The 27652-nt window shown below is 36.3% G+C and overlaps 1 protein-coding gene across 1 annotated transcript in view; it reads right to left on the bottom strand.

Annotated features, from left to right (window-relative positions):
• The window catches only part of ANO10 (anoctamin 10), a 123090-nt gene that overhangs the window by 77736 nt on the left and 17702 nt on the right, over positions 1-27652 (bottom strand). The window contains exons 10-11 of the mRNA XM_041466681.1: positions 25986-26177; positions 23767-23895 (exon numbers count right to left, since the gene is read on the bottom strand). Of these exons, the coding sequence (XP_041322615.1) occupies positions 23767-23895; positions 25986-26177 (321 nt within the window). The remainder of the gene's footprint in view (positions 1-23766; positions 23896-25985; positions 26178-27652) is intronic.

The following is a 27652-nucleotide window of genomic DNA, read 5'->3' as shown; positions in this document are numbered from 1 at the left end:
GAAGTTTGTTTTTTGAGATCTCAGGAGAAGCTTCACACATTCTGAGGAATTCAGAGCTAAATATAAGAAAATTCAAACTCCTTAACTTTTCAGGAAGATTTCCTACCCAATGCTTCTGCACAGCATCCTACTCAGATCCTACCATCTCCAAGCAACCTCAGCCTTTCCCCAGAAAGCCTAAATTCTCTTCTGCCCTCAGATGCGTCTCACTGTGCACATTATGCTTCTTCCCTTGTCGTGAAGCACTTTGCACTAATGCTCAGGCTTCTCAAACCCATAGTGCTCAGTTTTTGCTCAACACAACAGTCTGGGGAAAGGCAGCTGCGCCTGCAGAAGAACAGTGGTGATTCCCCTGGCTTCTTGCGCTTCCCTCCAAGTTTGTTCCTCTTTTGACTGTTTCTGCTCACTGAAACAGGTGCAATTTTTTCGTTCTGTCTGCACAACTCTCCATAAAAAAAAAAACCCACCTGGCCCTGCCTAGGACATTGCACACTGAAGAAGTTAGCACTGACAGCAGCATCAGACTGCAGATCACCCAGAAAACTTGTGGAGAATTCTGCCTCACCTTCTGGGTCTCCTAGCCCTTCTTCCCCTGCTCTGCCCCTTTGATAGTGGTTTCAAAACTGAAAAATAGGAAAGCTGCTTTTAGAAGGTTATGAAAATAAATCCTATTGTGTTACTGATAAAAGAGTGTAGAAACATCCAACATCCTGTCTCTGGAAGGAGGTGCTAAGAAAAGACATGTAGATAATGGTAATTTCCCATGGCGTTCCTCTAAGCAAACTGCTTCTTCAGGACCACTCATTCCAGAGGCTGTGTCTGTATCTTAGGCTTAGTCTTTCCATTCATTAAACATTTTGAAAAACTTAATGGAAAACACATAAATTACTCCTTGCAGCCTGATCACTGTGCATCACTGCTATAAGGAAACTGACCAAATAAACTGTTAACATCAAAATGTTTTTTTTAACCCTAAAATTATATGCTCTATACATAAAGTGCATCCTTGATTGATGTACTCATCCTAACAGCATCTTAAAAACCAAAAAAATAGTAACAATTATTAGGAACTACTTCTAAAGAACTTGACAGCACTGATGAACCTAGCAACTCTCATCATTAGGTTCCTTTAAAAATAGATGGACTTGCACAACCATGATTTTGTTCTGAAAGTATCTTCTAGATGTTAAGATAAGAACAGCAAACCATACTTTAATAAATAAATACACGAAATCTGAACTGCAGAGGAAGCTAAATTAACCCCACTGGGGTTCCCATCTCTGTTGTTTTGCCAGTTTTTTGTTTGCTTGCATGTGATATAAATATTGAAACATTTGGCTCAAAATACTCCTGAGTATACACAGGAGACTTGCAGAGCCAGTTCAGTGTCAAGCAGAGGAAAAGGAGAGCAAATGACATCCTGTCTGCTTATGTAATTTTTTTTTCCAAAGTTTGCTTCCCACAGTTGGGATTTTAAATAGTATCTTAGCTGTATTATAAAAGCAGAGTATTATAAGTTCACAAGAACTTTATTGTTTACCACAAGATGAATAAGTAATAGATAATTAGAAGAAATAAATTAATTGCCCTGTACCAAATTCTAAACCCATCATTACACATTTTCCCACATACTTTAACTGAAAAGGAGAAAACATGCCTACAAATGGAAAATTAAACAGAACACTGGTCTTTGTCAGACCATTTATTTCAGCTTAGGCAATGTCCCCAACTGCTGAGATAATACCACAACAGGTGCATGATCACTACATACTTCAACCTAAGTTTAAAACATTTTTCTTCACTTAAAATGCATTACTGGTTCAAAGGATCAGCAGCTTAATTTTACTGTATGCAAGCCAGTGTGCCTTTGTAACAGTGAAATGGGTCTCTGTGTAGTATTTAAAAAGTTGTCAGTATTGAGTGAGAACTGCTTAAGTTCTCAGATGACTCTTATTTCAAGTCATTACAGACTCATTCTTCTCTATCAAGAAAAATCATTATTTTGCTTATTCTGGCATCACACCTATGTTGTCATTGATCATAAAGAGCTGTTAAAGCTATTTTAAGTCAACTTTCATTGAGTTTATTTCCCGCAGCCCAAACATCCTGTCACTAGGGAAACATCTGTGGGCAGGAATGCAAATAATCTATTATATCTAAGGAGGCATAAAAGGAAAAAGTGTAATAATTTGCCTTTGTTTTTCAAAAATTCTACAGATAAAGCACTTCTGAAAACTGATTTCACAGTTCTGCTAGACTGAAACAGTTTGGGGTTGCTGTTTCATGCCATTATTTTCTCCTTTTAGTGTGTTCCATAAAACCCTTCAAGAGTTATCAGAATTCAAATACATTTAACAACTGAATCAGGTCTAAAATCCCCATCTCCCAAACAATACTAAAGAACTTCTAAAGCCCATCAAGTTCCTGAATACTTTTAAAATGCTAACACAGACAGAATTTATAGCTCTATGATAAACAAGCAGAAACTGTTTTGAGTTCTGAGTACTCTGGTGAATCAGCAGGGAGAAGGGTCAACTTCCAAAACAAAGGAATGCATATTATAAATGTTTAGAACTTGCCTAATCCAGAAGTGACACCAATGAGATAACATGCACATTCATATTACTAGGGTTACTTCAGTATAATTCCTAGCCAATATTTTTATTTCTAGTACAAGAACAGATCAGGTTGCTTTGAAGGCCTGCTAGAATTTCAGTTCATGTGGCAAAATGATATAATTAATCAACCAAATAATGTACCATTTTAACTTCCTTTAGGCTGAAACTCAAACACAACAAAAAAAAAAAAAAAAAAAAAAAGCCCAAAAAAGCCTAAAGAAAAACAAACAAACAACTAAAAAAACCCCAACAACACATACAAAAACCCCCAAACATCAAAAAAAAAAAAACCAAACCAAAACAAAAAAAAAATCATTTGGGTAAAAATTCAAAAAATTAAAAAAAAAAAAGATACAATTTTAGAAATCTTTCCAGCTTATATTTTAGGGCGATAACTCACACATGGACCATAAAATTATCTTTCCCATTATAAATTCCGTTTTCATAATTAGCTCTGTCCCATAAAGTGGCTCTTTAATCCCACTTGCTATATTTTCACTTTGCTAACAGGCTGTAAACATACTACCTCTCCTTTTTATTAACCTGCCTAATTAACCATCAGCTTGGAGATATACACATTTGTCTTACAGATTTTTTTTTTGCAGTTTATTTAAACTAACATTAGTATGCTACTTTGGAATAATATCATAGCTATGCAACTGAATTAAGAGTTTTAACATAATGCTCAATTACATTGCATACAATTTTAAATGGGAAATCAAAGATTATCAGTCTGGGAAAAACAGGTCGAGAAACCACTCATACAGAACTGCACAAACTTTTTTCCCTCTTTTTGTTCACCACAAACACAACCTATCTGCATAGGATCTTTCATGAACAGATTTCAACTGATCAATATCATCCTGATACTGAAAGTGAAACTCCAGAATGCTTTAGTGACTGTGTATTCATTTGACCCAATATTTCAAATATTTGCATTGAACACACGGAAGTTTCAATTCAAAGCTATGATCAAACTGCATCTTTAATAAATACATTGTCAAAGTGCCACATATGAAGATCTGATGCAAAGTTACAAAGTAACAGTACATATGCAAAGGCATAGTAATAAATTATTTCCATGCAGCAGCAAACTTCAACTCTGAGGATTAATCTAGAAGACACATCAAATTCACTATCCTGCTTATGCCCAGCTACCCCCTGTCATTAACATCATGCAAATTACCTGGACCATGCACTGCATATGCCTCACTGGATGGTAACTAGACATTTTCTATGCATTTACGCATTCTAGTCTTTTCCAGCTTTTTCTAATAGCAGTTTTCTAAGAACACATGGAAAAATTTTTAAGCTAGTTATTCCAAGACAACCTTTATAGAATTTGAAGGTCACTGAACCCTAATCCATTTCAAATTAGATATGCAAGTACACATGACTTACAATGACTCTTTTTGACTGATATGGATATGGGAGTACTCTCACAACAGATTAGCAGGGAAGTTGCCTCTGACAAAGGAGTGGAACAATGTGAGAGGAAACATTCAGTGAGATCCAGAAAAACAGAAATCTGCCTACAGACATATTGCTGGGGGAAGAGAGGCAGAGCTACAAGTCAATAATGTTGATCAAACTGGGCAGGGGTTCTGTTCTATAGAAGAAGACAGCTTTAGCTGAAGAAAACTGACCACTTCTGAGATAAGACATTTATACTTGTTCCATTATCTAAGTTAGATAAATAAGGAATTTCAATTCCTCATTTTCCTTCCACCAATACATGGACTATTGCTTAGCTCTAGTAAAAACAACCCCATCCCTCAACTTCTGTTCCCTAACTTGCAAATTTTGAAATTTAATTTTGGTTTAAACCAATTTTAAGAATACATTATCATGTATCAATTGATTATTTTTGTATAAAAAACAGATGCCCTTACACTGAACATTCTCCTCTGCATGCACACAAGGAAGCATACTGCAATTAATTATCAAACTTTGTGATTATCCTATCACAAATGTTTAATTTTTTTCTCTTTCAGATATATTCTAGTAGATTTGAGGTATTTGCAGCTAATATTCTAAAGTAAACCAGTTTCACCAAGCAACAGGGCAATTCACCAGGAAATAAAAACATCATGCAGGGACCAGGGAAATCAGTACCTTCATCTACAATGTGTGAATCCTTCAAGCAGGAAAACCAATTATCAGATAAAAATAGATCTGCACACAGCCAGGATGGCTTCAAGCTCACTGGGGGCTTGAATGCACATTGACCAAAAAAACTTCAAAAAAGCACACATGCACACAGAGTGGCAGAAGAGTTTATATAAAGTTAGGAAAGCACACATTTGGAAATGTTTGCCAATGCTCTTTGGTAGGCAGCAGAAGGCAGTAACACTGGGATGAAAAAGCACACATACAAAAAAAACCCTTTAAAGAAAGGAACATACCCCTCATATCTCAGACACAAAGTTTTGAAAGAATGCCCAGCATTCATGGCATCCAATGGTAAAAAGATTTCTCCTGTGCAAAACAAAGGCTGTGTTCTGCTACATGTCTTCACAGACAGAGCTGAAACCTAGATCCAAATATGCACCAACACAGAGATTCAAAACCTGAAACCACATTCAAAGATTTCCAGAAGGCAGAGGATGAAGGCTTACGCTATTAAGGGAGCATCTCAGAACTGGAGGTAGGTCTGTACAAAATTTTAATTTGGGAACATATACTTACAATTGGCTTATAGAAAGAAAACTGTCAGTATGGTAAGTTTTAACCCTCAAGATCTTGCAAAACTGTATACTTATTAAGAGACACAAATCACTAACACTAAATCAGCTTTGAGTTACACTTAGAACAAAATCTTGGCATATGCATTTATTCTATTTTTTTGTTACTAGTGTTTATACTATAAGTAGTAAAAAATTAAAAATTACCTACAGCATGGAATTTACTTGTGTAAATTACAGTGTGTATTTCTGGAGATATTTAGCAAGTTAATATCTCTTTTTTGTAACCTCCATTCGTATTTGTCTCCTGTTTTGAAATACAGTAACAGGCATTGAGATAACCTCTTCATACATTTATCTAATTACAGCAGCTCTTCTTAAAACCCTGCACACCCTCTGCCAACATGCAACCATGTAATTAATCCTCATTGAAAAGCTGATTTTGGTCCTGCTTTTTAGTTTTTCTAAAGACACAGGTAATGCTTCACCTCCAATGCCAACGGTCATTTACTTGTATTTTCTTACTCTAAGATGATACTAAATTTCAGTAGTTTTCTTGGGCATTAAAACTTCACATTTTACTGAGATCAAAAAAAAATTCAATTGTTAATTTTTTTATAAATTCCAGTTGTCTAAAACAAGGTTTAGACATATCATCTGGCCCTGCACCCTGTATTGCTTCTCCTCATCCCTTTACTAATCTACAGAGCCTCTTCCAAACCAGATTAGATGCTCTTCATGCATAGGTACTGATACTGAATCCATGAATAGCTAACACATTAAATATATTCTGGTCCTCAAATTATAAGCACATTCCTTTTAAGACATTTTAAACATGTCTCAGAGAACTTGCTCTTTAAGGAGTCACTGAAATATTTCATACAATGAAAATACTGTCACTCTTGTTATCCAGATACCTAGTGCCAACAAAAACATGAAGGGATGGAGGATTACTGTTCTTTATGCCTTGCACTAACATTCAGACTGTTTCTCCTTCCAAGAAAACCACAACAAAACTTTCTATTTACAGTCAGAAAATTTAAAAGTCAGTATTTGTAATCACAGTAGTTTGAGAATGTTAAGAATTCCTGCTCTTGGAATATATTAAAAACATAAACATAATTCTCCCTGAGCTAAGTCTAAGAGAAGTGGCATCAACAATGAATCACACTGCAAATGAGCCAGCCCTGCATCGATCAACTCCAGAGACGACTGCAGCTGCCCCAGCAACAAGCAGAGGAGCCAGCCAAAAGAGCAGAAAAGAAGCCCAAAAGCAGGTCAAGGCTTGCGAGTCAGAACTTGGCATCTGGGTCTTACAGCTGTCAGGAATACTTATGAGAGCAGTCACTGTTGTCTACAGATTTTGAAAACAGTTGGGGAACAGGAAGAGGAAAAAGAAAAAAACCAAATCTACCTACAACTATTACATGCCAAGCTAGAGCGGAAACGCAATGCATGCCACCACTTGTTCTGCGGTCACAGCATTTGTGATACCAAACCACTACACCAGTGAGAAAAGTATTATCTGCACAGAAATACAGTTTTGTAGTGATGTGGAACATGAGACTTCCAAAGAGATTTGTTTCTCGAAAAGAAACATCAGTGAACAAGATGGACATAAAAACTAGACAACTACTCCTTTTTGTCTATGTGTTGCAAAATACAAAAGTTTTGCCTTTTTTTTTTAAGAGGGATAACCTGCCAAATTTTCCTTTAAACTCTCCACTGTGTAACTACTTCCAGCACCATCAAGAGCTCCAATATATATGATCAACTGTTTTGTTGCCAAGTTGTATGTACCTTTTATTAAAAAAACAAAACAGAAAAATCCCACCACAGTTTATCTAGAGATTACTGAGAAAATATGAAGCTTCACTATCTTTATTAGGGATTCCATACTATCTAATGACAGACATAAAACTCATATTGACAACTGCACATTTCAAAAATCATTAAATAGAATTTGCAGTATCTAAACAAAAGAAGAGACTCAGACCAAGAAATCTAGTTTTGCAAAAATTAATTTAAGTGCATATGCAGGCAAAAATCCAAAGCTAGTGGCAGTTTTTGGGAAAGCTGTCTCCACAGATTCTGTACTGACAAGCCAAGCAACTGCCAAGCAATGTTTCAAAACAAAAGAGAGACTCTTGGAAAGTGCCAAAAGAGATGTTATATTCTGCCATTACAACTCACGCTCCATGAAAAGGAAAGAGAGGACACTTGTACTGGGATTCTCATTGGCACTGTGAATCAGGCACATTCCGTACTAAGCAGATTCCCAAGGAAACACGCATGCTAGCACGGACTGCAAAAATGAAGAAATGCTCAGCTGCAGTGAAAATCAAAAGACAAGCAGAAACAAAGACAATGCAACTTATGTCCAAAAAATACATAGTTCTGTTAGAGGTGCTTTAAGCAGAAGTCAAATGAACAGCAAAATTCTTAAAACACATTTGACAAGATATTTTAATTTATTTTCTCCAATCTTTTCTTCCTTCTAATCAGCCTCTATGTTTAGTTGCAGATTGAGATACCATCTCTTATTTAGTTTTCTGAGTTTAGAAGAACTAGCTAGTTCACTACATTCTTGACTTTGTAGTCTGATATCCAGCCCCTGAACGTCACACTTCCATCTGTTTTTCTTGGACCATATGAAGCATCAGAAAGCTGTCTCAAGGCACCCTTCTCCAGAACAATCTTCACTGTTATACAAATAAGCCCTCTAGCGGTAAAACGACTGTCAGACCCACCATACTCAGAGTTTCTGTGCACCCCCTCTCCAGGACAAAAATCTTTTCCTCCTAATACCTCCTAACTAAAGGTGAGCCACTAATAGTCTATCTACAACCTCTTTTGAAAGCTATTCATTGAAGATGACAAACTTCATCTTGGGCATGAGTGGTGGCTTTGTTACTGAATCCAGAGATAGAAACATAATTATTAACACAGAACAGAACTGCCAAAGGTACAGAACAAATTTAGGATAATGTCACAGAACTCCCCAGATTTTATGATTAAGAAGTATGTCAATACAGAGATAATAAACTCCACCACACACTAGCACTTAACTAAGCCCTTTGATTACCAAAATCATGAGTGAATGCTTGTGTTCTTTTCATTCTAAGCTACTACATTTTCTTTCCCTTCCCTAAGAATATTTATTCTCTAGTTCTAAATACTAGTCAGTGACCTGATAACAGAAACCACCACCTATGTTGACCTATGTTGGTGGCAGTGACTTGCATTATAACTGGCCAAACACTACCAGTGCATCAGATACTTTATCTGAAGCAACTCAGCTTCACACACTGCCAGACTTAACAGTGTCAAAAATTCCTAAATATTATGGTAACATTTCATAACAGAAGACTAACATGCTATCTAGTTTTAAAATAAAACAGTTCTATTTTATATTAGCAAGCATGGGCAAAAACCTCCCATCCACATACTTCTCCTCTTACTTTAACACAGCAATGCAACAAATTGTTATTACATGAAAAAGGGTCTAAAGGAACAGTGATTCTGTATTGGCACATATTTCCACATATTCAGCAGTACTAATGAAACAGAATTATCTGTCTGGCCAGATCAGAGCTTGCACTATGTTTTTAATGACTCAAGAGCTCAGTGACAGTACCATGGTGTGTTTGCAAACTGACTGCAGGGATAATGAAGGAGACTCTGCTGGGAGAGGTCCCTAATCACCTTCCACAAAACACTGCCTACTAAGAACACTTCAGACCCCCTTTCTGTTCTGAGTAGAGGTGATCTTAGGCAATCATGGTGCACCATCAGTTCACAGAACAGACCCTATCCTTTCTCACTTGACAAGCCTAAAGCCTACCAGGTAGAATTCAAATGGAAAACTTCTTTGGAAGTGCAAGTGTCAACAAAACTCTACCAACACAACAACAAAGTAATTGTTGGCCTCCATTTAAACATTTCTTGTGTGGTTTCTGCCTATCATGCACATGCGTTGATATAACAGTAAATGGTTATAATTCAGAGAAGAGTGGCAGAGGATGAATCACATTGTGTTGCAAATTGACAGCCAGAAACTCAGTATTAATATATATTTCCTTGCAAAACTCCTTGCAAAGCCATTCACAAACAAAACTATAGTGCAAAAATGCATAAACTTGAAAAGCATGTTCAGAAGCAGCAATAAAAGTAAATGTAACTACTCTGACAAGATTGACAGTAGTTGTATCACTTTCAAAATTCTCCAAATAACTGAACAGGGAAATACACAGAAGTCTGGAAGAAAAAGCCTTCCCATAATAACTGTTGACAACTATTAGGCTGGAATGTCTATTCTGTGGGGCCTACAAAGATCTGCAATAGATTGGATTCCAGTTCAACAATTTCACTGACTATTGTAGTGATTAAACAGGAAAATTTGCTTAAGAACTGTATATATGATACCAAGCAAGGAGAAATCCAAGTGCTCTGATGAGCATTATTAGAATTCAGCAATCGTGAAAAACTGAAAAGACAGTCCTACTGAAGAGAAAAACAGAGGAAACAGTCCCAATGTACAAGAAAACGTAGCTACACATTAGAAGATGTGTAGCACTAATTCAGGAAAAAAAGAAATATTCAGTACAAGGTTACTGCAGAGAAGACAAAAAACCTTTTGACATGCTAAAAAGAGCATCACATACAACACAGGATGTACCTGAACCTTTTTTATATTCAGAAATATGTGCACTTGTAGCTTATTTCAGGTATCATCATTTTAAAAGCAGTGACAACCCTGGTGAGAACAAAATCAAGTATTTTGAAATAACTGATTTGTGAGGAAAAGTTTAAAGACATTAAGTTCACGTGATTCAGAAAACAGCAGTGGGAAAGTGATCATGAAAGGAACAGTGACTAAATACTTTTCTATGCTAAAAGTATTAACCAGCTTAACTTGTACTTGGGAGATTTTGGTTAAAAATTTGTGAATCACAAGAAGAGAGCGCTCATAAATAGGTTACTTTTCAAGGCTCAAAGCCCTCACGTCAGCAATCTCACACATTGCAGGTCTGGCCAAGATTGCATGATCTGGGTTCAGAGCAGTTGAAGAAAGTTAGATAGCACTGAACTTAAGGCAGGGTCTACAAAACACTTTGAATCTTCATTCCCCAATCAGCCAGACTGGCAGGGCTGTTACATGGTACTGCAGCTCCTCACTGTCAAACAGCCACCCTCAATTTCTCCTGATGAAAAATGGGATAACCAGAAGCAGAGGGAGAATGATGCACACCTGAGTCCTGTCCTGCCAAAGTGAAGCTTTTTCTGAGTTACACGCTGAAACACTAGGTAGCCCACTTGGGCCCTGAATGTTTTCGACACTGGTTTTCCAAATGCAGCTAAATTCTGTAATATAAAGCACACTAGAAAGGTACTCATGGCAAAGGTGCAGTTTATAGCTACAGATGGCAGAAGGCCTAAGGAATCTAACATAAATTTATCTCTAAGTCTTGGCTTTTTTGCCAAAATATTGCAGCTGCTATTGTGTGTTATACAATGCATACACATGCAAAAGGACACTTTTGTATGAGCAGAATCCATCAGTATAATTGTATGAGGGCAGTGTCTTGAGGCAATGCACTAAGAGAAAATGAAAAGAGAGGAGGTATCTTGTTTGAAACAGAGTTAAGTTTAAAGTCTTCTGCCAAACTCTCAGAAGAATTCATAATACAGCTGCTTTTTTTTTTTTTTTTTTCTTTCTTTCCCATGTATTAGCCACAATTACTCTGTGGTACAAAAGAAGCATCTGTCCCTTTCTATGGCTTCCAAGACTATATCCTATCACTCACCAGATCAGATGTCTTCAGAGGGGAGCTGAGCAAACCAAGATGCAGGTGCCATTATTAATGTAATGTAACATTGCAAAGGAAACTGGATTTCCTCCTCCTTTTTGTTCAGTTTCTGGTAGAAAGGCAATTCTTACATTTAGCTTCCCTAGCTAAAATTTGAGAAATATATCATACAGGTGTATATATATTCTGAAGTGGTATATACTCCTACACTTCAACTTCAGAAGACATTTTACAACACACAACTTTTCGTCCCTTGCTGAAATTCTTCTGTATTTAAACTGCATGACTGTAGATGCTATCAATGTCAGAGTTTAATCTACATGGAGGGTGGGAAGAAAGAGCAAATTTCCAGCACTCTTATTCACCCCACCATCAGGAACAGTTAGGAAGGGAGGGGAAGGGACATGAAAAACAGGCTTAAAACTCAGTGCATTTGAAAATTCTCACTTTAAAAATTTATACCAGAATAAAATTATTAAAATACCGTAAAAGAGCATCCATATGAGCAGGTGCACTCCTAATATTTCTTCTTCAGCATAACTGTTAACTTCTCTGGCTAGCTGAGGTCTTTGTGTAACCATCACAGCACCTGAGGTTGCTTGGAAAGCCTGATCAATTTGCAAGACTCATAAAAACAGAACAACAAAACAAAAAAAGACTCTACCCATACTCAGCAAATTCAGAACTTGGAATTCCAGCCACACCAATACAATACCATCCCGCTGGCAAAGAACTGCGGTCTCACTACTACCGCAGAAATTGCCCGTATGTTTTGTGCTACACATAACTGCCAAGATAAGCACCAAATAACTACAAATCCTAAAGAGGCAGATCCACTCATTCCTACTGACATACCCAGAGTCAGTTTTATTTGGCTGTGACAGGACCTTCCAAGTTTATGGAAGACAAGTTTATGAAGCTATTAGCATAATGGTACCAGTATCCCTTTTCCACCTGCTGTCTCCTTGGGGAGGAATATGGCTACATCCCATTCTCACTACCAGCTGTGCTCTTGACTCTTAAAGGACTGGCTGCAGACAGAATTTTGTAGTCATTATAGTCTACTCTAATTACAGAGAGTGAAACAGAAACAGGAGGACTGACAGGAATAGTCTATAATCTGCCTGGTGGACTCCTTTGTTCACATGTAAGGAGTTCACCCTCAAATCATGCTTACATATGCATTTTATGTTTTTAAAAATAATGTAATACACTTTCTACAGAATTAGTTTGTTAAACTGGCATCAAGACCACTGGAAAGATGTCACACTAATATCCATCCCATTTCTCCTGCTTCATCCTGCAATTACTAAAATTACACAGGAAGTGAAGCAGGACTGCCAAATGGAACCAATGTTAGTATGGATTCTAACACTGATACTGATAACTGATACTTCCATGTGTTTTCAACATACTATAATTCAAGATGTATTAATAATTTTTCTGTTACAAACCACTCTTGGTATATAATCTTTTTTCTTAAACAAAGCCTCTTAGAAGAACAAAAACAAAATATTTGAATTCAATAACTTAATTTGCTCAGCTATAAGAGTAAAAATCTAAACATTTCCTGTAATAAAATGTTTTTTCTCATTTCACTAGATTCTAAAACAAGCTTGTCTCAGATTTTTCAGTAGTTATGAATTTCTGAAAAAATACAAAATATGCTGAGATGCAGATTAACTGCAGTTTCACAAACTCTATTGCAAGTTTAATAAAAGATACCCTAATATTTGACATTGGTTTATCCATAATCCATATACCAGGCACATACACACACACTTTTCATCATACAACAAATCCTCTGACTAAATCTAACCTTGATCAAACATATTATGATTTATGAATTCTCAGCAGCATCTATCTTATCTCCTTTGTGTAATTCATTGTAGAGATTTAGCTGACAATATGCAAGCATGAGGAATCTCCCTTGATTTCAAAAGGACTGTTCGAGGCATGAAAAAAGCAGGACACACCTCACAGCTTGCACACTGCCACAACACATCCATGCAATTTTCAAAAATCCTTTTGAAAATTACATATTCCACTAATTTCTTCTGATCAGAAGAGTGGAAATCTGGATTGACACTTTCTTCCACTGTGAAATAAAAATTCAGTGCGCAAATAAAGTAATTAAGGCCCAGTTCTTTTGACATTTACTTTCTAGCATGACTCATGACCATCTTCATCCTGCATTTAATAAAACGCTTTCAGAAAGACTATTAAAAACCCCCAACAAACTCTCTGCAATAGCCTTTCAATCCAGTGCTTCATTTTCTTGCACAATTTGAGCTACAAAATCAGTTTTCATCTAAGTGTGCCAGGTGGCACTTAAAAAACAAAACAAAGCAAATGGAATTTTTTTTTTTTTCATGAATCCAGCACATGATGCTTCAGAGCTTTTTAAAAAAAAGGGTTGGGAGGGTAAAAACTATAGCAACAAATTTCACTCATTTTAAAATAAAGTACTATAGAACTCATGCTGCAAGCTTCCAATAAATGACAGTAATAATGTTTACAATAATGAGCAGGTATGTAAAAAAGTAAACAACATGAGTACCGACGTTGATCCAGAATGTTTAACGCTCCAAATAAGAATGTCAGAAGTTATTGCAAAGAATTTTAGTGCAAGAAAGGTAAATTTTTCTGCAATTTTCTAACTAAGAAACATGTGAGTAACGATACTACATTATTACGACTCTTTCTGCAAAGAGGCGTTCATATCTAATCAACAATACAGAGGCTCCAAAATGTTTGACTGGCTTTCTCCTGCTATTTATAGTCAGCTTTACTGATTTCCTATTCTCCTTCTCTTTTCCAGCTGCAGCTGCAAACCCCACATTTTCTACCCTACCTGCTCAGAGCCACTCATTTTCACTCTTAATCATCAAAGGATACAAATGACAAAGTCTGTTTATTGTCCTATGCGGCACACAGTTTAAAAACCAAACAAACCAACCAAAACATAACATGTTAGACAAAGAAATCATAAAAAACTTTTCCTGGACACAGGAAAACATTGCAGTCCCTAAAAAAGGAACACTCCTAGTAAGAACAATACAAAGTAACACTGCTGCAAATTGCATCAGAGATAAATGGATATACAGTGGAGCCCTATAGCTCTACCTATTCACAGATTCCTAGGAAAAGCCATTATTCAGGCTTGTGCTGGCAGCTACGGGTAGCACATTTGCAGAGAATTATTTAAATAATTTAAGAGAATAATACATTATTTACAAAACAAAATAATTCAGCTTCATGAAACGCTAAACTAGTCTTGAAATGGTCGCTAAGCAAGAAGGCTTTGAATGTTCATACTCTGTCTTGTCATTAAACAATTACTAATCCTAATCAAGTGGAAAGTAAACAATTAATATTAATAGGTATTAACTTGGCTTTTGTCTGGACGTTCAAGCTCCAACTGCCAGCAAGGAAGTGTATTCAGCATATTCAGGCTTGAGCTGGAAATATTTACATATTAAAGGAAACTTCTTTGTGGGAAATATTAAACTAAGTGAGTTTTAAAGAGATCTGAATGTCTGATTCTTAGAGAGCTCTCTAAAATGTCTTGTAATTGTCTGCAAAGATCTGTTCTCTAGTCATCCTCCCTTTTGAAGTTCTGTCGTTCTGGCATCCTTGCACAATCCCAGAAGAAACAGGAAAAAATATTCTTACTCTGTCTTCTCCTGCTGTTCTTCCAGGCTGACACTTCTGAAGCCCTTATTAGCATAGTTAAGAAATGTGCTCTTTTCCTACAGTATGTCTCCCACCCAACATTCCTAATAGGAATACAGCAGTATCTACCAGAAATGGCTATTCATGAGGAACAGCACCGTCTCAGACACATCCATTTCTGATTCCTACTGAAGGAACACTGAAGTACCCTTCTGAAAAGTTCAGATGTTTTAGCTAACTAGCACCTGACACCTTTTTGGCTCCCTGTTTCTACCACCACCCAGATGACAGCAAGAAGAGAGTATTACCTTTTTGCTATCATTGTTTCTACTGAGACACTTACAAGGTTTTCCCACAGCGAGAAGGCTTCCTGTGCTCTTAACTTTCACTATAATGTCACAACCACACTCACAGAATCCAACTTAAGAATGAATTAAAAATGCTTCTCAGACAGAAAAGACAATTGAAAAAAAAGCAAAGAGAAAACCTATGAAAATTCTGGGTAGAACCTATAAATATGGTAATTACTTATGACGCCAAGAGTATATCAACATTAGCTGCTTAAGCAGCATTTCACTTGAGTATAATTCAAATTATTTTGAAAAAGTAAGTACACCATTGTATAAAAGCATTGCACACTTTCCCAGGCAGCTCTGGCCAGACCATTTTCAGTTATTAGACAGATTACACTGGAAATCACCAGATTCTGGGAATTAATTTTGAAAGAGCGTAACTACATAGTTGGCTGTACTAATTTACTCTTCCCTTGGCGTCTGCTGCAGAGAGGATCCTGGCCTGTAAAGACCCCTGATCTGCTCTAGCTCAGCCATCCTTTGCACACTGTCTTTAAAGATAAAAATCACATTCTGAATTGTGTCAGCAAGGAATGAACATTACTGTCAAAATGCTCCAGTTGGGGCAGACACAGCAGTAAAATACATTAACACATTTCAGCTATCAGGGTTGAAAAACCTGATGCAGTACCTTGATTTCTTGGTGTCCTACACATTATATATGTGCCCATTTATTCAACACATTTTAATGCTTGTACACAGTTTGAAGAGCACAATTCATTATGATTATTTTTCAATTTCAAACATAGCAAATTGAGAACCTGAAAATGGAAAGGTTTGAGTAAAGAACAGAAAATAAGGAGAAACAAAAGAAAATTAGTCACCAACAGGAAAATACCATTTTAAGCTCTGCAACTTTCAAAAATCTGTTGGACTATTTAAGCTAGTTATAGATGCTATAGATGTTATGTTAGCTATAGATGTTAACATGCATTTTCATTTCTATATTAGCAGAAAGCTGTGGAACAGAACTTATTTAGATCTTAAAATTTTTTAGTGTTTGTTTTCATTCTGACATGCTTCTGGCATTAAGCTTCATTATTTAGAATGACCAAAAAATCAACACTAACTCAGAATGAATATCTCAAAAGAACCAGTAGATGGCAATAAAAAGATCTGTGATAAATTCTGATTTTGCAAATAAATATAATCAGTAGTAATGTACAACCAGAAAAACTGGATTTTTTTTAACCTCATTGATATGGTTCCAGGAGGCTTCTTGAAGCAGCTAACATTTATAAAATTTTATAGAGTCAAATCCATGAATCTTTCCCCACATCTGAAGGTGAGAAAAAAAAGCCCAAAACCCTGAGAACAATCTGTTCCTGTAACTCAGAAGAATAACTTAACTAAAATATTTCTTCACTTTATATTAAAACTAAACCTACAATTTCAAGAGTCTTTTGCAAACTAATATGAATATAAAATGCACTGATATTTGACTTCATTTTTACTCTTAAAATATTGCCAAACAGTAAAATAAACAACCAGCTGAATTTGTTAAGTCTTTAGACATAGTCTTTATGTAAGTCTTTATAGCTTTAGAAGCTTTCATTAGGTCTCACACTGAGGCTATTCAGCAACCACTGGAAATCTTTGCCAGGGTTTCAGCTTGAAGTCAAAATATCCAACTATTTTTATGTCTCACTATTTCAGTTCTAGGAATAAACTGCAGTGGCTTATCTGTCTAGCAGAGAATTAAAAAATCAAATTTGATTGTATTAAAAATAAAAACATCCATATTTCATTTTTAAAGGAGGGCTTTTAAGTATGATTTCTTACATATATATATATTAAGTAAATGTTTGCAGCTGAGGTAGGGGTATTCTAGAATAGAACAATATGTTAATTGAAATCACTAGTGCTTTGTATTAACCTTTCTTAATATTCAGCATCAGTAATGCTGCATTGTTCAATTTTCCTAGGTTTTCCCATTTTCACGACATCCAAGCATAGGTAAGTCTTGGCTAGGAAGTCTGTTTCACTGAAATAAAATACTTGATGAATTAAATTGCCAAATATTTTCCAAAAAATGAACCATAAAGCTGTCAGTACGGTTTTCACCTTACCATGAAATATTTTTGAAAAACAGATTTATATTTAATCTCCTAATTAATATTTTCTCATTATAAGTAAATAATCAAATATTTTTTCATATACATTTAACTATTAGGAAGAAAATTAAACCACATCAAATACTTACCACTACAGACTCTAACTTACAGTTATATCAGAAAATTGACAAACCACTCAGGTTATAAATGTAGTATATATGCATACATGTCAGTATGGAAAAAACACATTACCACAAAAATGAATTAACACATGGAAAGAGAGATATCTCAAGACTGTTCCCAAAAGAATTTCAGCAGTAAGAAAGTTAAAAGAGTTGCCTAACACTCCCAGAAATTATTTTCTCTGATTAAAGAGCAAATACATTGAAGACAAAGAAAGAATATACACTGCAATTAGCAGAAAGACATAAGGGGATAAACATGAACTAAAAGCACTTTTTTTTTTTACGTGCCACTGACAGCTTGGAAAGCAGAGACTGAAAATTTGGAGGGGGCCTGTTGGACAGCCATGTACAGAGTTGAAAAACCTGACATATAAGCACAGGCTGAAGAAAGTCTGTTTGTTACATTTAGATAAAAAAAGTCTTGGGCGGGTGGGTAAGATCTAATCGCGTTCTTCCAGCACCTAACAGGTAGTTTTAAAGAAGACAGAGGTACCCTCTACACAAAGTTGCATAGTGAAAGAACAAGAAGTCAAGAGCTACCAAGTTGCACCAGAGAAACTTTTTTCTTCCTGTAAGAAAAAAAAAAACCTATTATTTGCCATGAGAACAAAGAGTGGACCAGGCTGCCCAGAGGAGAGGCTGACTTTCCCTCACTTGTAGTACTCAAGTCCTAGCTTATCTTGATAAAGGCGTTGAGGGTCGTAATGAAGGGTCTTACTTTCAGCAGAAGATTTGGGCAAGTAATTTCCAGGGGTCCTCTTTAATTCCATATGTGGAACTCTGCAGCTCCTATATCCTATGTTAGTATCTGGCAATAACACAGATAATTTAGCAAAAACACCACTTCATGCACAGCTGTTATGCTTCAACTTTTGCCTTCTGTGACTCCACCAGTATCAAAGGACTTATACATGTGTGTATGCTGATGCAGCCTATTTTTCTGCATTTTTTCCTAGTTCCTTTTCTACTAAAGTTGACCCTTACCCAAACTGTATATTTAGCATATGTTCTAAATCCCAAACTCATGAGTTCTACATGAACAAAGCTGTTTGCTCCACACATGCAGCACGCTACTCCATGCAGGACCATGCCTCACTTCCACCTAGGCAGAATGGAGTCGTGCACATTACTGCCAGGAAATAATTCAACTAGAACTGCTTTGTAAAATACAAAATTACCCAGCTTTACCAGGAGAAAACAGATTGCACTGAAATCTGTTGGAAAACATTTAAGACATTTTAAAGGGGGGGGAAAAAAAAGGGGAAATACTTTAATTTTGACACAGCAATCCACCTAAATTTGCTTTTCCTCAGAAAGTGGACTCAAAAGAACTTCAACTGCACTCAGGATGCAATGTTTACTGATTTTCAAGTTTGTGGAGAATGCAAAGTACAATTATGCCTAGAACTAGATGGTAAATATACCTTGTCATCTACTAGAATCCAAACCGTTTGACTCTGGTAGTTTTTCCCAGTTTCTCTGGCACACCATTTCAGAAACAGCTGTCAAGCTTACTGTTGAGCTGACTGAGTCTTGGGACTACTACATCAAGATTGTTCAGCAGAAGCTCAGAGAGCTTCTAATCTGTACGAGGAGGCCTTTGAGGAAAAAATACACTTAATAAAATGGAATTTTAAAGAAAAGCTGTATACCAAGCAACTCTTAATCACTTTGACTTCCTATCAGCTTTATTGACACACTATGATTTCTGCTTTCCAGCCTCTTATAAATGGACCATCAGCTCCTTCTCACTCAGAAAAACCAAAGCATTAGAAAGGATGACTTCCTTTATTCTACTCCATACTTCTTACGGAACCGACTTTTCAATACAGGTTTTTCTATGATGCTGATAAAGATCTACGTCCTTATGAGGAGACCATGAAATTAAATCAACACAGACCAACTGTTTAAGCCATGTTTACTACAAATACACCACCCATGTCCCTATGCAAAGGTCTTCATTTTCATCCACAGCACAGCTGATTACATTCTTCCCAAAATCATGTTTCTAGATGTAATGTCAGATTTTCTATTACCATTATCAAGAAGGACCTTCATTACTACTTAGTATTTCCAAGCTAATTCCCAAATCCCTCATGTGACGTAGAACATCCAGGCTAAGTGCACTTCTGCAAAAAAGCTTTCCATTAGTTTACTACACTTCAGGGCTGGATACACAAGTTGCCTTTGGAGGCTAGGACACCTTCATGAGGAGCTGTACTTCACAGCTACTGCTTCAAAACTACTGATGTACTGTTAGAAGGAAAAATGACTGTTTAAGAGTTGTACTTAAGAGTAGAATTGAATTCTTGAAGTCAGCTCTTAGAGTAGTCCCAACAGTGATTTACTTCACATTCCTTAAATTTATGAGAGTCTACATCAAAAACAAAGAATCATCAGGAACAAAATTCTTTGCCAACAATTTTTGCAAGAAAAATTTTAAAAAGCACTGCAGAATTAAAGTTACACTTGTTTTAACCTACTTCCCTAACTATGCACCAAGTTTCTTCAGAGTTATTTCCTTTTTCTGTTTTCAAACCAGAGTAGGCAGTCAGAAGTGATCTGGAACAGTTTCACACAAGCACAGACAGGTGCTTGGAATGTCCCACTTTGCACCTGAATTCACACCAGAATTATGTGTCTATGGTGAAGTCTGAATAACTAAACACACAATGTGATACAACTGTTTTAAAATTATGTTAATAAAGATTTATTGTTTCCTGCTTTAAGGGCATTCAGCTTCTTCTTTTTGTTTGAAAACTGCACTGGCTGTGCTCAGTCAGCATCCATCCATAAGTAAAAGAGGGGAGTTTCATTATTCTGCTCCTGGTTCAAATCACGTTGCCATGGAAGCAGATGTTGAATTGATGAAAATAGGTCAACTGTTCAAAAAAAATCACTGGCTTAAAAATTATTATTATATTATTTTAATGCTTGCCATTGTTTTGAAATTGGTAATATTTTATTCTGTGGTATTCTAATTAACATTTACTTCACTCACACAGTACATATTCCCACCAAAAATGTAGATAGCATCAGAGTTAAGAGTTGTTAATGGGAAAAAAATATTTTGCATAAATCAGTAGGGGTTTGGTACAGAATGCTTACAAGAATATCGCACACAGTTCTTTGTTACTTCACTAGTGTGGTGTTAAATGTTGGCATATAAACTGTTTCCATTTGAAGAGTATTAGTATTATTCTTAAAAAGCACAAGTATTTTTTGAAAAAAAAAGAAGAACAAAAAAAAACCAGGACATCACTAACACCTATGCCTGGCTTTGACAGCAACATGGCTTTTCTGTTTAGCTGTGCATCAAACAGATATATAAATACTCAACTGGAGTCTCAGTTACTAAAAACTTATTAAAATACTTAAAGACAGCTAAGATTTAAGTAGGTTACCCCATCGACAGAACATGTGAAAATACGCATAGCCAACTCAAAGAAATTTCTCTCTTAACATTTTCAAGCTGCCTGCCAAGATGCTGTCAAAATAGTGCAAACACACAGTAAAATGTTCATCTTCACCTGCAGTAAACATCAGAAAATAAAATAACTCACCTGTTTTTCTGAATCTCTGCTAGGTGATCTAAGACACTTTTCTATCAACACCCTGACACATCTGAATTTTTTTCTACCTTGACATTGACATACTTTAGATGCATCAGGTTTGTCCTAGAAGTTTAATGTAATATATTCTGTTCCTGAATATTTCTTTACAACGGAAATGCAGAGTTTAATCGTTAATAAACAGAGTAAAGGTGCATGGGAATACTGCCAATACATGAGATTTGTGCTCCTTACACAGTTCAGAGATCTGTCTGTACATTAAGCAATACTTAAAATAAAAAGGCTCAGTGGTGCAGAAGTCCTTCACATTTAATCCAGCACAAACCTACCACAGCACTGCCGTGTCTCCCACACACCGCTGCTCCTGCCCTGCTACCTAGTGAACAGGGTCAGACAGCTTCTCCCACACCAATTCCCTGATCTGTTTCATCACACACCAGGTAAAACAAAGTCCCAGTGCAACATAAGATGGGTGTAAATACACAGGAAGCAAAAGCAAAAACATCCTCATCTCTTGAAGCTGACATAAATCTATACTGTTGCTGTTCATAGCTCCACAGCATCCAGTAATCCTCCTTTCTTCCAACCTTTTGGTTGGAATAAATGTTTTAACCTAAAATATGTACAACGGAACTTCTGAGTAAAAAAAAATTTCTGTAACTAAGAACATGTTTAACTGTCAACACAATTGAAACAATTTTCAACAGAAATAAAACTCATGTTTGCTGTGCTCGTTTTCATACAGTTTTTTTAAAATTAAATTTCTGTATGAAATTGTTTCACTTTGGAGAACTTTTTGACTCTAGAAAGTTCAAAATTTGTGTTATGAAATTTTTTGCAATTATGTATGACCTGAGCTCTCTTTAAAAAACTATAACAAACCAACAAAAAAATCCCAAACCCCATACCTGTGAAAATGTTAAATACTGTTTAAAATATACTGAAAGAATGTCCTTAAGGAGACAGCAAAAATCTTACATTTCACATTGAGTAGTTTTGAAACTGCTCATAGCCCACCAACAACATTCCAAAAAAATCACATGGCTCGTTATGCTCCAGAAACATACTGTAAGACTCACATGTTGGTTTTGTATCTCTCTGTTTTCTCAGACAATAAATAGATGGTAGTAACAGAAAAATAACCATAAAAAAAATCAAACCAGCATATTTAAAATCATCAGGCATAGTGGATACTTACGATCATAACTTTTTTAATAGATCTTTTCTGACCACTGCATTATGGCTTGTTGTTTGGTTGCTTTGGGTTTTTTAATTAAGCAAAATAATTAGAGAAAACTTGACTTTTCTTTAACCAAGTTAATACCTTTAATTTCCTCTGGCTTATCCAGCATTAGCCTCCAACAGTCTCTTCATACCATGGCAATTATAGATTGGTGGTCTTCACTAAAGCTGCTTCTCTATATAAGACAACATTTTTCCCCTCTCCTCCCCTCAGTACTAATTTACCTCTTCCGTCCAAACTTTCTTCCCTTTGTTTTCTGAAACTCCTTTTCCACAGTATTTATAGATAATTTAGATACAATGTTAAGGAGTTCCAAGTGCTACCTAATTATTACACTGTAATTCCTGTTCCCTGAAGGGTTGCATATAAACAGAATTTCAATTTAGAGAGAAATGCTGGTATTCTCCTTTGGTCTGCCAAGAAACAGACATCTGCCTAGTGATCAAATAGCCAGCTCCATATTTAAACTGATAAAAGTCTAACACACAGCAGGCAAAGGCAAAACCAGCCTCATCTCTGAGCTGTGAGAAATCCATACTGCTTACATTTACTCATCTAGTTTTCACAGTATCACCTTTCCAGATATGTTGCCCAGTAATGAGCTCTGTCATTACATTTGACTTGCTAAATTAGTTTTATATTAAAACTACACCACACTAAGGTTAATGTAAATGTCTACACGTGCATAACAGAAGAGCGCATCAGGCTGCCTGTAGATGCACATTCCAGCAAACCAGTTGACATGATTCATATTTACAGCTAACTCTGCAAACCTTAAGGCTTGGAAAATAAAACTCAAAGCAAGCTCATAATTCATTGCATAACACTTAATACCTGTAAAATGAACAAAAAAGAAATATATGCTCCTGATGCACTTCTGCAAGGTGATGTACTTTTTTAACTACACATACAAAATCCAGACCTTTTGCCATGAGAAAAGTAATGCAGTTTCTAAAAGCTAAAATAGAATAATGGTAAAAGTCAACATAATGCAATACAAGAAAGACCTGAAGGAAAGATTTATAAAGGCAAAGTCCTGCAATATCAGTTCTCTAAAATACCCACAGTCATCCCACATCTGAAAAGGAATGATGCTGATCTGCTTACTACATGGAATTAGGAAAAGATTAAATCCAAATGCTGTTACAATCACAAATATTTACAGTCATGACACATAGTTGTTTCAGATAAGCCCTACAGGATTCCATAAAGATTATGTAGGAAGTCGTTTTAAGATATGCCGGGGTCACAACCCAAGTAGACAAATAAACAGTTCACAAAAAATGTGATTATTTTGCTTCTGGAAATAGTACTACTAAATACTTGAAGTACATGAAGCAACAAATGCACAGTATCTTGGGAATGCTTGGGAAAGTACAGCAACAGCATTCACAGTAAATGAAAACACAGAAGAGTAAGAAATCAAAGAGAAAGACTTTGAAACGCTTCTTTGATAGGAAAGTCTTCATTTCCTTCTAATATAAGTTGTGAGGGAAAGTCTAATTCCTGCTATCATTTCCACTGGCGTTTATGTTATTTGCTACAATATGCATTTTTTGAAGGTAGACTTACCTCTACCAATGCCACAGTCAGAACAAGGTCCATTTTTGAGTCTGGGAAAAGGGCATCAACTTCTGGAGACATTCCAATCAGTATACAATTAGTAACAACTGATATTACACTCATAGTTTCAAAGGCCAACTGAAATAAAACACAAATATACTTACTGTTATGACCATTACCTCTAGCTTACTAGTTCCCAAATTGCTCTGCATGATACCTCTCTCTTCACGAAAGCCTCAGAAGACCCATTAGTTTTATCTTATTTTCTGTCATCTTTTAAATTCTATGGCACAGGACTTGTTTGGCAAGCAGTCCAGGCCTCATCAGCTTGACAAGACCACAACAAGATTGTAACCTGAACACATGAAAGAAAGACCAAGCACTCATCGACAATTGTACTCCCAAACAAATGTATTTCAGGATAAAGGAAAAAGTGCAAAATTCCAAGAGGAACTAGTAGTCCTAACACTGGCTTTGGAGATTCTGTCTGCATGTTAAGAGGAAAAGGTAAGAATGGCTCAGAATGCCTTTTTTAAATCACAACCTCTTGACATTTGTTGACAGATTTACATTTAAACACATGCAATAGCACAAGTCTAAGAAGCTCCTGCCTACAGAGTTCCCACAAAATGTCTGAAAATATTAATATAGCTTAACAACTACATTTGCAATATAATGATTACTTATTCCAAGGTCCTGTCTGGAATGAGAAAGACTGACACAGAATTGGAGTGACTGTCACAATGAATTAGCAGAAATAACTTTCTCCTCTACAAGAAGCTAGTGACTCAGCTCACCTGACAAAATAATTCCAGTATTCCTTTAACAGAAATCTTTCAGCAAATGCTCTCATTTCCCATATTAAATGGATGACTTGAAAATTTAGTTTTTAATTCACGAAGTAAATTTATTTCTCCTATTAGTTAAAAAATGACACTATAAAACAAAACTACTGTACTATAATAATGTTATAATTTTTCAGCCTACTCCCTTCATTGAAACACACTATTCTAGCAAAAACAAATGCTATTAATACACCTGCAGCTATACTTGTGACTTATGATCACAGCCTGATTATTCTGGTGGTTACACAACTGGTCAGTGCAGCCATGCCATTAAGATGCTGGCAGCATAGATCTGGACTGAGGAAGTACATCCCATGTTAAAATGCAATCATATTATAATTCACACATTTTAATGGCGTATTAATAAAAGACTTCACCTCTAAGTCCTCTTCATTAATATCCATGTATGTGTCTAATGAACATTGCTCAGAATCCTTGGTTTGCATGTTTTTACTGTATGTTTTACTTGAGGTTTCAGGATTTCATTTCTCAGCTCTCACTTGCTTCATTTGATAACATTTACAACCCCTCCAAACTGAATAATCCACTAACTCACTGTGCCCTTTATCTCCATTACATAACATTAGAAAACCTGTTAAATAAAACTAGAATATGGATCCCATCCTAGAAAGGTCACCCAACCTTATCACATTCCCTTATCAAGCACTGCTATTATGGAATGCTAAAGTTTCTGGGTGCAATTTAGTCACTCCAGAAAACTCTGGTCAGAATCAGTTCACTGATGCAGCACACTCAGCAGGCCCCAAAATAGCTGGTGGCAGCATGACTGCATGGACAAACAAGTGAGGACAGAAAATGCTTAACCCAGTACTACTACCATGAAATTGTTTAGATAGACTACAGTGTTCAGGCTGTGCAGAAAGTTCCAGCTCCTGCTCACAGATCCAGGTTATTTTCAAATTAGCCAGCTTGAGCACCAGAAACCACGGGTGCAAGGGCCACAAGCCTGGCTTAGGAATCCAACTACTTGCCTATCCTTCCATTTCTTTGGAAACCCCTGCTGCACTCCATGTCTCTAAACAGCATCAGAAGTTACCATTTCTAAAATACACTGGCTATAAAGAATACTGGGCACTCTCTGGAAGCTTTGCTTTGTTGAAGTTGCAGCAGAAGTACAATACATACACAAGAACTAAAGAAAAGATCTGCTTTCTTTTCCAAGGCAGTTGAAAGGCATGTGGTCAGAAACCCCACCAAAAATATCACTGGGTATATAGTTGGACAGATTTGAAGACAGCACTGAAGAGAACAAAGTACCTGCTGAACTTTGAAGTGGCTCATGGGACAAACACAAAGCTTTCATACTGCTGCTGAAACCTCTTTTAAACAAACAGATAGAAAAAAAAAATTCACAAAAATTACCTGCCAAACACCAATATTTGCTGTGGGTTCTGCAAATGGACGCTTGTAAACTCTGCACATCTTTAAGGCATCCGAGTATATCTCTGTGATGTTGTTTAACACTGCAAAAACAGCTGCCAGTGGATAAACACAGGAGAAAAGACTCACATAGCCAAACTGTAGGAACAACTCCAGGTAATCATCAAAAGTACCCTAAAAAACAAAGGAAATATAAGAACAATTTAACCTACAAAAAAAACTATGAGAAAACACAGAAATAGCACTACAGTTGTAAACACGTTTCCTCATCCCAAATCAGTTGTTTGGAAGTGACTGCTGATGGTAGACAAGAAGAATTTTTTAAAAATCCAATTAATTTGGCACTATTCAATCACTAATAATTTCTTATAAGGGGAGGCCCAGGTTTTTCCTTTTGCCTAATACATTTTATGCAAGTCACACTTCCTATCCTTATTACATGAAGTAATTACATAAACACATTCAACCTATGCAGGTTTCTGAGCATCTCAGTTAAACAGTAACAGAAGGAACAGTGAGGAACAGAAAAACAGCACCATGCATTTAAACTGGCAGAACATTCTCCTGAGAGCACTGTGGCAATAAAAGTCCTAGCATTACAGACTGTCCATGAAAGACCTAACCAGAATGGTAGTCTGGTAGATAGACAACTCTTTTCTGGTTTTTCTGCTTGTTTATTTAAAAATGGGTAGGACAGAGTTAGTGGACCACTTGAAGATTGAAATCTACAAGGCAGCACTGACATCTGAAAGGAGCCATTAGTGCAAACAAAAAACCCTATTTAACAAATCCCAATAGGTTTATCTCCTGATCTTTAAACCAAGAATGTGGGTACTTAAAAGCTGATTAAGTACTCACGTGTAGGTGATCATATATTTATTTGCATATTAGTTTTGTAATATTAATAACAGTTTGCTATGATTGCAACAATTTTTTATGAAAGAACCAAACCAAACCCTTTTAAAGAAAAAGGAGTCATAAACAAAGGAGGATGAAATACCACAGAGAAGTTAAAGATCTAGGTATCTTGTATTTACACAGACACATGTATTGTCCTCTCTCTCAAAACTGAAATTATGAAGACTTGACAGTAACTGAAATTATTCCAAGAATGACATGGAAGTGGTTTTGGCTCCATGCATCAGACACATGGTTATCGACTCTTTTTTGCCCGTCATAGCTGTTAAACTGACTGCCCTCTCCAACACCTAGTGCTTTTTTCTCCTAGGAAACAGAGAGGCAGTAGAAGTCTGCAAGCTCACAAATCAACATGGGTTACTCATTAATTGTATTTCTCACTTGAGCTTGTTTTGAAGTTCCACAGTATAGTTCAGTCTCACAAAGCAGTCCAGAGGCCAGACTATGAACAGCTACCTAACTTTTAAAGCCATTAAGATTTTTTCCCCAGAAACATTTTGTACAAGCTCTGAATTTTACCAACACCTTCTTTAGGGACATTTGCAGGAATGTCCACTGGAATGGCGGCCACACATCTGCTACTGCTATCATTTTTTCAGACAATCACTGCAGACAGAGAACTTTCCTTCGTGCTCCTCCCTCTGGTAACTGCACAGTATTCCCATTGCTTCCTCACACTTCTCATTTCCTTGTCCAATGCCTACTGGCTTTTAGAACAGCAGAGTATGAAG

The sequence above is a fragment of the Pyrgilauda ruficollis genome, unplaced genomic scaffold (genome assembly GCF_017590135.1).
Source record: "Pyrgilauda ruficollis isolate IOZ18807 unplaced genomic scaffold, ASM1759013v1 scaffold2, whole genome shotgun sequence".
Taxonomy (NCBI): Eukaryota; Metazoa; Chordata; class Aves; order Passeriformes; family Passeridae; genus Pyrgilauda; species Pyrgilauda ruficollis.
This window is presented reverse-complemented; position numbering and strand designations above follow the sequence as displayed.